Below are 13,333 nucleotides of genomic sequence, written 5' to 3'. Positions count from 1 at the left end.
CCCCGATGAATTGAGGCTGTTCTGAGGTCAAACGGGGATATGCAGTTCAGTATTAGGATGGTGTTCCTTGTTAGTAGACTCAGTGTATATCGTGTGTGAGGTTTTCGTGTTTGTGTGTGTTTGCATGTTCGCGCGTGCTTGTGCATGCATATCGTGGGTACTGTGTGTGTGTATGTGTGTGTGTGTGTGTGTGTGTGTGTGTGTGTGTGTGTGTGTGTGTGTGTGTGTGTGTGTGTGTGTGTGTGTGTGTATATACTGTATGTGTGTGTGTTGCTGACTTGGCTAAGCTGTGTATCAAGGCTCTTCAAGGACACGGAGTGGAGCAGAGAGGAGGCTGGGCAAATTCTGCCAGTGATACTCAGACACAGTTCCCTTGAAAGCCAATCACTCAGGGACTAGAGGGCTGCCTCAGCTGATAAGAACACAACCCAATGCAACGTTATGTCATTTATTTACATGAACACATTTTTCAATTTATTCTGCCCTTACATTATAGAAGTCCTATGACCTCCTCTCCCAATGTCATTCCTTTTTGGGGAGCAAATTCTTAAATAGTAATGCATATATTATATTATTATAACATATTCCAAAGTGTCTCAGCAGTCTGGTAAAGGTTAACTAGTCCAGATTCAGAGCATGTCTGTCCTTGTTCTCTTGTCATTAGCCAGCCCCCTGGTGCAGCAGTAGTATGCTGACCATAGAGTATTAGAATTAGATTGTCATTCAATCTCTATGGTACTGACTACAGTTTTTCACCTCCATCCCCTTAACTCCTTAATGAATGGATATGTGTTCATGAAATGTGAAATATGGCTGATGGTTTGCCAGAATGTATAGCTTACTGGCCTACAGATGGAGGATCTTAATCACCCTGTTGAAGGAGAACTTTCCTGCAATGCATGACATTTCTAACTTGTATTGTGTTTAAGATTAAAATGCTTTTAAAGTTTGTAATTCTGACTTTTTCCATGAATTATTTTCCTGCTGTAGCAAACTGGCTCAAATTCAGATCTGCCATCTGTATACAGATCTAACTGTAGATGTTAACCTGCACACATCAGCAAGTCAAATGCTTTTTGAACATGGAACTCTTGATTCAACAGAATAAATTAAGAAAAATTTAACTCACAATTAACATTTTATTTACAAATAGCCTGATTCTCCAACAGTGATAAAAAAATAAGCACCAAAGACCAAAAATAACAAACAAAAAAATTATGAACAATACAGTAAGGTGCCATGAACAGGTGTGCCAGTTTAGAGTTGCTCTCTGTTCTCATAAGTGTTGCAGGGCAGTCATTTTCCTGTGTGGTTGAAGGTGGCGATGCCTCTCAGGTACTCAGCCAGTGGTTTATTCTGGCAGTCCTCCACGAGCTGCTTCAATTCCTGCTGGCTGCTGCGCAGACGTTGCAACTTTAGTAGCGGTTGACTACCAGCGAGGTACTGCTCCTTCTGCACTATGCTGCTGTAGTTGCAAGGCATCGAAGAACTAACAAATTGTGGGTTTTGTCGCCGTGGAATAGGTAATATGCCCCACAAACGACCGACAACAGCCCTTTGTGATGTTATTGGCCTTCCCCATGTCCTTCAGGACAGCATCTTAGTAGTTCCACGTTTCTGAAATCCAAAGATCGAAACATGTTAAACACCCATTTGCCATTGTGTTTAACCTTGTTGCAATAGCCTATTATACATATTATACTCACATTATTATTAGTATATAATTATTAGCCTATTAGTAGGGCCTATTTTGTTAGATTATTTCGTGTTATTAGTAGTATAATAACATTGCATGTCCTAATGAAATGACTGGCCTACAGACATCTAGACAAGAACATACCCATGGCAAATTCCGGTGCTCTTCTTTGTTGTTTTTTACCCTTGCCCATCGGGCGCCCAAACCATGTGTCCTCAAAGTTGGCCACAAATGTGAACAGCGCCGGGTCCTGAAAGAACAGATTTTCCTTCATCTCCTTGAAACATCTCACCACATCAGCGGGCGGGACGAATGTCAGCCTGTGAAACATCTTGATGTGGAGGGCGTCAAAGTCTCTCCAGGACTTTGATGCCACTTCAGGACAGCGGGGCAGTTGCTGCCTAAAAAGTGGACCCAGATGGAAGAAGCATCACTGGTTGTGGATTCCCGGAAACACCTTCTTGAAGGCCTTTACGGGAGCTGCTGGCTTGAAGTCAGTCATGACGGATTCTGGTTTCAGATCCAGGTTCAAGTTCTTCAGTGCAAGGAAGGCACGAGTGTATGTCTGCAAAAAAATATAAAATAGTAGGCTGTTGTATGTTGATGTTTACCCCCCATTCAAAAACATATTTTATGGTTTTGAATGCATCACTAACTGAAACTACCCATTTCCACTAGCATTGCTACGTTCTCCAAAAATGCTAGCCAGATTCGTATTCTTATTCTCAACCTTGCATAATAACCAGCTAACAAATGTTTTAAAGGTTTGGAGGAAACAACCACAGCCCAGGGATGTCGGAAAAAAAGAGTCAACTATCCCTTTAAAACAACTTCAATAGGCTAGTGAATGATGATGCCTATCTCAGAATTCTCGGGCAACATAATAATGGCTGCTGCAATCACGTGCTCCTGTTGCATCAGGTCGTTTTCATTTGGTGAATATGTGGGAATTCCGTGGATGGTATACACCTGCTGGAACAGATGTGGGACCTTCTTGAATGTTCCATTGGCAAGCCAGGGATCGCAGTTGCACAGGAATTCCAAGTTGTCTTTGGTTGTTAAGTTCAGAAGCCTGTCTGGGCCTGGCCCACTGTTGTGCTGGAGGAACAGGTCTCCACAATGCGTGGTTTGGTAGATCTCAGATATTGCGAGGTTGGAGAGGGTTGCAGGTCTAACCTGGCCTCCACCCATTGCCGTACCATTGCCCCCAGGAGCTGGAGCCAGTACCGGCGACATCTGCTTGTCTTTGTTCTTTTGCCGGTGCCTCTGAATACACCTTTTCAAGTTATTTTCTGAGGGCAAATAATGCCTTACAACACCTGTCATGGCTGATGTAGCAGGCTCCAAAACACGCAGCGTGCTTTCCTCAGTCTCCAAACTCTTCTTCTTCAAGTTGTTCAGTACCTGTCGGACTTCAATCTGCTTTCCATCGTTTCTTTCCACGTTTCTTTCAATAGGTGTATCCGCCATGCCCCAGGATTCTGCTTCCACGCACAGAGAGGACAAACTTGAGTTCTCTAGTTCCAAAATTGGGTCTCATTGTAGCTCCATTGGACCTCCTCAGAAATTAAAGACTGCTGAGGAAAGATTTATTTTGTAAAACAATCTTGGGGTTATTAGCATACTAGTGATTTGCCGGTATATTGTTGGACTATCAAGGTCCCTCCACACAATGGGCATGTGTCTATTCAGTATGCATTATGTTCCTATTCAGATGCATTTCAGAAGTGTTAATGTTGGGAAAGAATGTGCACCTATAGCTGCACCCACAGCAGTTAGGCCTATTATAGGCCCCAGGTGTTCATGTTTGGATCACCTTCATGACTATATATTACTTTCTACAATCATGTGAAAACCAGCCTTCATGTCATGTGAAACGACCAAGCTGTCTTCTAATGCAAACCACAAAATGTATAATTAAATATATAAAATCATAGGATAATGAATAGTCAATAATAGGCTTGGAAACACAAGTGACTAGGAAATCAGTTAAGAACAAATTCTTATACAAAATAACAGCCTAGGGACAGTGGGTTAACTGCCTTGTTCAGGGGCAGAACGGCAGATTTTTACCTTGTCAGCTTGGGGATTTGATCTTGCAACCTTTCGGTTACTAGTCCAACGCTCTAACCACTAGGCTACCTGCCACCCCATATATGTAATGGAGTAGGCTAATGAAAATGTAACATCACATACACCGCAATGCAAATATAGATTTATTCGGTCTAAAAAAGCATGTGTGCCTCCGTATGTAACCTCCCTTTGTTTGTGTGTCTTAGGCTTGTTCATCCCTAGCTGTGATGAGGATGGATACTATAGAAAGCTACAGTGTGATCAGGCCAGGGGAGAGTGCTGGTGTGTCGACCAACACGGTGGGGAACTAGCCAGTTCCAGAATCCATGGCAACCCTGACTGTGGTAAGACACCATCAGGGTTCAATTGCTCTCAAATCTCAAACTGATGGTGAAAACCCTGGCACACACTCCATATAGAACCTCACGCACATACTTGGGTTGGCTACAAGACCATCACACACAAGCGGTACGCCAAAACACACACACACCCTCACACCCTCAGTATTGATACCCATACACTGTCGAATGATCAGTATTGACCCATCACACACACTCTGTACCCCAACACATGCTCAAACACTCGTTGCAGAACCTCGACACACTATATTGATTGTCATACACACTCGATACAGATCCCTACACACACTCGGTACAATGCACCCTTTATTCGTCAGCTAGGGCTCAGATCCACAGCACCACTAGCAGTCAGACACAGTGCCACATTCAAATCATGTTGTCAGGGATCATTTGCATTCTAAAGGGCCGCTTGTCGCTGAGAGAAAAGTCTTTCAAGATAAATGGTTGTCTGGCTGGACGGAACCTGCTCCTGATAAGAATGGCTCCCCTGGCAGGGTCCAGAAATAGCCATTAAAACCCAGACAAAGTCAAACACATGCCCTTTACTTCACCACTGTCAAATTCACTCAGTGTTTTTTTTTTTACAAATGTATTTCTTGGATTAAATAGATGGAATTGATCAAAGCTAGGAAGTATACATGCAGGGAACAGAAGTCAACTTCGAATGAAATATATCATATTTGGATACAGGTACATTGATTACTTCAATCTCTCTCTTCCTTTTCTCCCATCCCTCTGTCTGTCTCTCTTCCTTTTCTCCCATCCCTCTGTCTGTCTCTCTTCATTTTCTCCCATCCCTCTGTCTGTCTCTCTTCCTTTTCTCCCATCCCTCTGTCTGTCTCTCTTCCTTTTCTCCCATCCCTCTGTCTGTCTCTCTTCCTTTTCTCCCATCCCTCTGTCTGTCTCTCTTCCTTTTCTCCCATCCCTCTGTCTGTCTCTCTTCCTTTTCTCCCATCCCTCTGTCTGTCTCTTCATTTTCTCCCATCCCTCTGTCTGTCTCTCTTCATTTTCTCCCATCCCTCTGTCTGTCTCTTCATTTTCTCCCATCCCTCTGTCTGTCTCTCTTCATTTTCTCCTATCCCTCTGTCTGTCTCTCTTCATTTTCTCCCATCCCTCTGTCTGTCTCTTCATTTTCTCCCATCCCTCTGTCTGTCTCTCTTCATTTTCTCCTATCCCTCTGTCTCTCTTCCCCTTCTCCCATCCCTCTGTCTCTCTTCCCCTTCTCCCATCCCTCTGTCTGTCTCTCTTCATTTTCTCCTATCCCTCTGTCTCTCTTCCCCTTCTCCCATCCCTCTGTCTGTCTCTCTTCATTTTCTCCCATCCCTCTGTCTCTCTTCCCCTTCTCCCATCCTTCTGTCTGTCTCTGTTTCTCTGTCTCTCTTCCCCTTCTCCCATCCCTCTGTCTGTCTCTCTTCATTTTCTCCCATCCCTCTGTCTCTCTTCCCCTTCTCCCATCCCTCTGTCTGTCTCTCTTCATTTTCTCCCATCCCTCTGTCTCTCTTCCCCTTCTCCCATCCCTCTGTCTGTCTCTGTCTCTCTGTGTGTCTTCCTCTTCTCCCATCCTTCTGTCTGTCTCTGTTTCTCTGTCTGTCTTCCTCTTCTCCCATCCCTCTGTCTGTCTCTGTTTCTTTATCGCTCTTCCTCTTCTCCAGATGAGGCGCTGACATATTCAGGTGATTTTGGCAGTGGGGTAGGATGGGAGGATGAGGAAGAGAAAGAAGCGGAGGAGAATGAAGAGGAAGAGGAAGGAGAGGCGGATGACGGAGGATATATTTGGTAGAGGTGAAGAAATAATGGAGTCTAGCTGGTCCAACATTACTACCGGAGCATCTCAACTTCTCTTGCTTTCTCTGTCTCTTACATACATATATACACACACAAATAATGATCCCGAAAACCTGAAGAGAAAACACACTCTGAACAACACTGAATCAGTCCTGGACTAAGGGAGGGGGTTGGAGGGACAGATGGGGGGTGGGTGTGGTGGCGTGACAATGTGTGATATCAATAGCTAGCAACTGTGGTCTGACGAGTCAGGAGATGTGTCCTAAATACCTGGGAATATCTTGGCTCTTTTTTCTGTTGTATGTACAAGACAACTTTCTCATGGAGCAGTTTTTAGCAGCTTAAAATGTTTTATTAAAGGCAGGAAGCAACTGGAGGTTATGTGTTCATGTTAGGAACTGGAGACGGGTGCATCTCAGTAGTCAAAAGTGGCATCCTCCCCTTGCTTCTGTTCCTTCATTTCCTCCTTTCTCTGCACCGATGTGAACAAACTGGACAGGTAATTATAGTCAGGCTTTCACCTTACTGTTTTCACCAACCCGGGGCTTTCAGATTAGGGCAGATGGAGAGGAGACAAGGAGAGGAGTCCACTTTAGACTAATTGCATATTCCTATTGCATCCTTTGACTTTCCCCATTCCATCCCGTATGCTTCACCTCACATGACAGTAGTGCTCTGTCTCATCAAGTCTAATAGAATAAAGTTTCTCACGCTACACTCCTAAATGTGAATAAACTGTGTATCTAAAGACAGATTTACCACTATTATTATTATTATTAGTCCTGTATTGCTAATGCCTTGAGAGCCTGGCAGACTGTACTGCTTGATTGACAAGTGTCCATTGTATTATCTGCAGATCAACATTGTGTTTAATAATAAAATTTATTGGTTCTATGTGGCCCAACAAGGCCACCATATTCCTCTGTCATGCTGTTCTTCCCTTGGCTAAAAACTGACGGCGGAGATGAAAAGCAGGTACGGGAAGTTGAACATTTAATGTAGGACAGACATGGAACAGGACAAGAACAGCGTCAGAACCAGGTAACAAAATGACATTAATGCAGCAGTGGGGAAACAGAGCTGGGGAACTGACAAATACAGAGGAGGTAATAAACAGGTGATTGAGTCCAATAAATCGCTGATGCGCGTGACGAGATGAGGGAAGGCAGGTGTGCGTAATGATGGTGGCAGGAGTACATAATGCAGGGCAGCCTGGCGCCCTACATTTCGCATAACCTTTTTCTGCAGTTTCTGAGGCTTACATCTATAGGAGGCTAGAAAACATATATTACAGTGTATGTAAATAATGTACATTGTGTGTACACTTTTTAGCTGAAACATGATCTAGGTCGTATATTGCACATCTGCAATTCTAGCAAAACAATATCATAGATGCCCCCTTCTACCCAGCATCCTGAAGGCATTTCGCCGCTCGTTTACCTGTAAACTACTGCCATGTAAACCAGTAACCGTGGCGCTTTATATTGTCGTATGAGCCTTCAGCTTTCCCATTCCCCTGTAGCTCTACTGCCTGGTATTGTGCTATTTGAAATGGACAAGTAATCAATCATTTTAAATCATGTTTCTCAGCATCATATTTCTGCCATGATGGAATCCGGTAATGGCCCTGTGGGGTCAAGAAGAAGACGTAACGTATGTTACCTCAGAGTCTACAACAGATCTGGATTCAAATGCTATTTAAAATCTTTCAAAAACGTTGTGCATTCATGAAGTGCAAGTTGGGTGAGGTTTTCAGTTTTGTGACTACTCTATTGGTCCTTTGCATCAGGCAAGATCAATCAAGCCTAGCTAAAGTATTTTCAATTACTTCAAATAGTACTTGAACCCAGGTTTGGCGTCTATGCCTTTTTTCTGCTCCTTTCCGAGTGCAGGGGAGAGAATAACATGTGTGACAGCTTTTATATCTGAGCTACCCAAAGATGCCAATCAGTCTGTGCAACATGTCAGATAATCAGATTTCTCATCCCATGCCGCCTGGCCGGATGAGAGCCACATGTAACATTACCAGGTGTAAATCTCACACTTGAGAGGTCGATGCGATGGTTTTAGTTTTACATCCAGACTAAAGTGTACGGTACAGTATGAAAGTAGAGGTGGCTCAGTTGGTAGAGCATGGCGCTTGCAACGCCAGGGTTGTGGGTTCTATTCCCATAGGGGGACCAGGGTTCAATTCCCACGGGGGGACCAGGATGAATATGAATGAACTTTCCAATTTGTAAGTCGCTCTGGATAAGAGCGTCTGCTAAATGACTTAAATGTAATGTTAAATGTAAATGAGGAGATGAGATGGTGGAAACCACTGAAAGTGTTAGATACTAATCTGTAGCAGAGATTGTATATCTAAAGCTTTATGTGTGCTCTCATGCTGTGAATACTCACCCTGTCAGTTTGTGATGCAAGAGCTCTGATAGGTTGGAGGACATCCTCTGGAAGTTGTCATAATTACTGTTTAAGTCTATGGAAGGGCGTGAGAACCATGAGCCTCCTACGTTTTGTATTAAAGTCAATGTACCCACTGGAGGATGGAAGCTAGTTCTACTCTGGCTTCACCATGGTGCTCCCCTACAGTGCTGTTGAGGCTACTGTAGACCTTCATTGCAAAACAGTGTGTTTTAAATAAATTATTTGGTGACATTTGAATATATTTAGTATAGTTTTATCTAAAAAGGATAACTTTTTAAATGTTTTACAATTCTTATTTTGATGAAATTCACTGAAGAGGATGGTCCTCCCCTTCCTCCTCTGAGGGGCCTCCAATGGTGTACAAAACATTAGGAACACCTTCCTAATATTGAGTTGCACCCCTTTTTCCCTCAGAACAGACTCAATTTGCCTCCCGAGTGGCGCAGTGGTCTAAGACACAGCATCGCAGTGCGCGCTTTGTCACTAGAGATTCTGGGTTCGAGTCCAGGCTCTGTCGCGACTGGGAAACCCATGGAGCGGCGCACAATTGGCCCAGCGTCGTCTGGGTTAGGGGAAGGTTTGGCCGGCAGGGATATCCTAGTCCCATTGCGCACTAGTGACTCATGTGGTGGGCTGGGTGCAGTGCACGCTGACACAGTCGCCAGGTGTACGGTGTTTCCTCCGACACATTGGTGTGGCTGGCTTCCTGGTTAAGTGGGCATTGTGTCAAGAAGCAGTGCAGTTGGGTTGTGTTTCGGAGGACGCTCGGCTCTCAACCTTCGCCTCTCCTGAGTCTGTGCGGGAGTTGCAGCGATGAGAGAAGACTGTAACTACCAATTGGACACCACAAAAAGGGGTAGAAAAATAAAACAAGAACAGCCTCAATTAGTCAGCGCATGGACTCTACAAGGTGTCGAAAGCTTTTTACAAGGATGCTGGCCCATTTTGACCCAAATGCTTCCCACAGTTGTATCAAGTCCTTTGGGAGGTGGACCATTCTTGATACACACGGGGAACTGTTGAGCGTGAAAAAAACAGCAGCGTTGCAGTTCTTGACATACTCAAACCGATGCGCCTGGCATCTACTACCATACCCTGTTCAAAGGCACTTCAATCTTTTGTCTTGCCCATTCATCCTCTGAATGGCGCACACACACAATCCATGTCTCAAGGCTTAAAATCCTTCTTTAACCTGTCTCCTCCCCTTCATCTACACAGACTGAAGTGGATTTCACAAGTTACATCAATAAGGGATCATAGCTTTCACCTAGTCAGTCTGTCATGGAAAGAGCAGTCAAGATAATGTTTTGTATACTCAGTGTATTTTCTATGGTGAACAAGTGCCCCCCAATGTTCAAAAAGGGTATAACTCTTTCAAAATCAGTGGTTGCCACCATCCCACCTTGAGGTTTTTGACTTGGTGGTAAACAGCTACGACCGGTAGCAGGTTAGGAGAGTTAACATAGCAGGTTTGCATTAGCTAAAATGCTCTCCTAACTTGTTACAAAAAGTTACTTCCGATCATAGTTGTACTCCATCTAGTCACTATCCTCCTGGAGAGCTGTGTACAGGCTTTTGTTCCAGCCTTGGCCGATCATCAGGGCCTTGACCCGGAATCAGGTGTTTTAGAGCAGGGCTGGAACAAAAGCCTACAAACCCAGTAGCTCTCCCAAGAGTAGGGTGGCCTTACCTAGCGTCTCTCCTGATTCTGCACGCACTACAGCTCCCCCGTTGGTGCCTGCTTGCCCTGCAATTGTGGTATGCAGCATGATGGCCGTGACAGCTGAAGGCCCTGGACAGGATGTCACTGGCCAGAGAGGGAAAGCAGCGCTGGCCGAAGGCTCCGTAACCCACCCCCACCACATCCTCACCTGGGGACAGACCCAGGGAGATATTTCTTAAATAACACCCTAGCACCTATTTCCAGATCATTTCAATCTCTCAATCACCTTTTGTTTATAAAGCACTTTAAAGTAACTCGGCTTAGTAGACCTATAGACCCTAAAGAGAGATCAGAAGCACAATGGCAAGGAAAAACTGCCTGGAAGGAGGAAACCGTGAGAAGATCCTGACGTGGCAGAATGGCCCATCCTCCTCTGGCTGTCCTCTTGTGCAGAGAACAAAAATGTCCCGCCCTGAAGACGTCTATATCTGTCCACTAATGCAGGACTAGTAAAGCCCCAGTGCAATACTTTTGTGAAAATATATTTTTCAAACAATTTAAAAAAAATTATTATTTATTTTTTATTCTGCTGTAGGACCCTCAACACCCCTACTTCCCGCAGCTTGCCAACACCTGGGAGAGGGTGGTTCATAGTGGTAAAATAAACATTTAGTGAACCAAAAATTGTTACAAAATACTGTACATATGTAACGGATGTGAAATGGCTAGCTAGTTAGCGAGTACGCGCTACTAGCATTTCAATCAGTTACGTCACTTGCTCTGAAACCTAGAAGTAGTGTTGCCCCTTGCTCTGCAAGGGCCGCGGCTTTTGTGGAGCGATGGGTAACGACGCTTCGTGGGTGTCAGTTGTTGATGTGTGCAGAGGGTCCCTGGTTCGCGCCCGGGTCGGGGCGAGGGGACGGTCTACAGTTATACTGTTACACATACAAATACAGTGCCTTCGGAAAGTATTCAGAACCCTTGACTTTTTCCACATTTTGATAAATTAGCCTTATTCTAAAATGTATTATATAAAATAAAATCCTCAGTAATCTACACACAATACCCCATATTGGCAAAGCGAAAACAGGTTTTTCGAAATGTTTGCAAATCTACAAAATAAACTAAAACAGAAATACCTTATTTACATAAGCATTCAGACCCTTTGCTATGACACTTGAAATGAAGCTCCGATGCATCCTGTTTCCATTGATCATCTGTGAGATGTTTCTTCAACTTGATTGCAGTCCACCTGTGGTAAATTCAATTGATTGGACAGGATTTAGAAAGGCACACACCTGTCTATACAAGGTCCCACAGTTGACAGTGCATGTCAGAGCAAAAACCAAGCCATGAGGTCGAAGGAATTGTCCGTAGAGCTCTGAGACAGGATTGTGTCGAAGCACAGATCTGGGGAAGGGTACCAAAACATTTCTGCAGCATTGAATGTCCCCAAGAACACAGTGGCCTCCATCATTCTTAAATGGAAAACATTTAGAACCACCAAGACTCAGCCTAGAGCTGGCCGCACGGCCAAATGGTCACTCTGACAGAGCTCTAGAGTTCTTCTGTGGAGATGGGAGAACCTTCCGGAAGGACATCCATCTCTGCAGCATTCCACCAATCAGGCCTTTATGGTAGAGTGGCTAGACGGAAGCCACTCCTAAGGAAAAGGTACATGACAGCCTGCTTGAAGTTTGTCCAAAAGCACCTAAAAAACTATCAGACCATGAGAAACAAGATTCTCTGGTCTGATGAAACCAAGACTGAACTCTTTGGCCTGAATGCCAAGCGTCACGTCTGGAGGAAACCTGGCACCATCCCTATGGTGAAGCATGGTGGTGGTGGCAGCATCATGCTGTGGGGGTGTTTTTCAGCGGCAGGGATTAGTCAGGATCGAGGCAAAGATGAACGGAGCAAAGTACAGAGAGATCCTTGATGAAAACCTGCTAGAGCGCTCAGGACCTCAGACTGGAGCTAAGGTTCACCTTCCAACAGGACAACGACCCTAAGCACACAGCCAAGACAGCGCAGGAGTGGCTTCGGAATGTCCTTGAGTGGCACAGCCAGAGCCCGGACTTGAACCCGATCAAACATCTCTGGAAAGACCTGAAAATAGCTGTGCAACAACGCTCTCCATCCAACCTGACAAAGCTTGAGAAGATCTGCAGAGAAGAATGGGAGAAACTCCCCAAATACAGTTGTGCCACGCTTGTAGCGTCATACCCAAGAAGACTCAATGCTGTAATCACTGCCAAAGGTGCTTCAACAAAGTACTGAGTGAAGGGTCGCAATATTTTTGTAAATGTAATATTTCCGTTTTTTATTTTATACCTTTGCAAAAATTTCTAAAAACCTGTTTTTGTTTTGTCATTATGGGGTATTGTGTGTAGATTGATGAGGGGAAAAAATGATTTAAAACATTTTAGAATAAGGCTGTAACGTAACAAAATGTGGAAAAAGTCAAGGGATCTGAATACTTTCCGAAGGCACTGTACATATTCAAATATACAGATCTGCAGAATAAACTCGAAAAATAGCATTTAGGTATCATAATGACATGTAAGAAATGTTGGCGCATTTAATTACACAGTAGGGAGACGATGGATTGATGGAGTACAGGACATCACCCACCACAGCATGAAACCTATAGGGAGGAAAAAACTACTTTAAGAGTGATGGAACTTCCCTTTGATCTGTATAATGTTGTGTGCACTCCTTTCATCTTCATGATGGTCTTCATGCTGGTATGGAATAAATGTTACTTTTTGTTATGCACCGGATTTCTCTTTTATATAGCAGCTGATATATAAAAGAGAAATCCAGGGAATAAAATAAAGTGGAACTTGAACCAACAACCCTGTAGTACATCTGTCACGCCCTGACCTGAGATATCTCTGTTTTCTTTATATTTTGGTTAGGTCAGGGTGTGACTAGGGTGGATTACGCTAGTTTTTGTATTGTCTAGGGGTTTTGTATGTCCGGGGTTTTGTAGGTCTAGGTATTTGTATGTTTATGGTGGCCTGATATGGTTCCCAATCAGAGGCAGCTGTTTATCGTTGTCTCTGATTGGGGATCATATTTTGGTAGCCATTTCCCCTTTGGTGTTTGTGGGTCTTTATTCTATGTTTAGTTGCCTGTCTGCACTATTCATATAGCTTCATGTTTCGTTCGTTTTGTTGTTTTGTTAGTTTCTTCAGTGTTCTTTCTTTAATATAAGAAGAATGTACCTATACCACGCTGCACCTTGGTCCGATCTTTATGACGAACGTGACAGAAGAACCCAACAAAAATGGATCAACCAGCGTGTTCAGGAGGAATGGACCTGGGAGG

The 13,333-nt window shown here is 44.1% G+C and overlaps 1 protein-coding gene across 1 annotated transcript in view; it reads left to right on the top strand.

The window, feature by feature from the left end:
* The window catches only part of LOC129859071 (testican-2-like), a 63,619-nt gene extending 56,789 nt beyond the window's left edge, over positions 1-6,830 (top strand). Inside the window, exons 9-10 of the mRNA XM_055928430.1 lie at positions 3,976-4,113; positions 5,781-6,830. Coding sequence (XP_055784405.1) covers positions 3,976-4,113; positions 5,781-5,908 — 266 coding nt within the window. The 3' untranslated portion in view covers positions 5,909-6,830. The remainder of the gene's footprint in view (positions 1-3,975; positions 4,114-5,780) is intronic.
* The last annotated feature ends 6,503 nt before the right edge of the window (positions 6,831-13,333 follow it).

The sequence above is a fragment of the Salvelinus fontinalis genome, chromosome 1 (genome assembly GCF_029448725.1).
Source record: "Salvelinus fontinalis isolate EN_2023a chromosome 1, ASM2944872v1, whole genome shotgun sequence".
In the NCBI taxonomy this organism is placed as follows: domain Eukaryota; kingdom Metazoa; phylum Chordata; class Actinopteri; order Salmoniformes; family Salmonidae; genus Salvelinus; species Salvelinus fontinalis.
The sequence above is the reverse complement of the archived record's forward strand: the minus strand, read 5'-3'. Positions and strand labels throughout refer to the sequence as shown.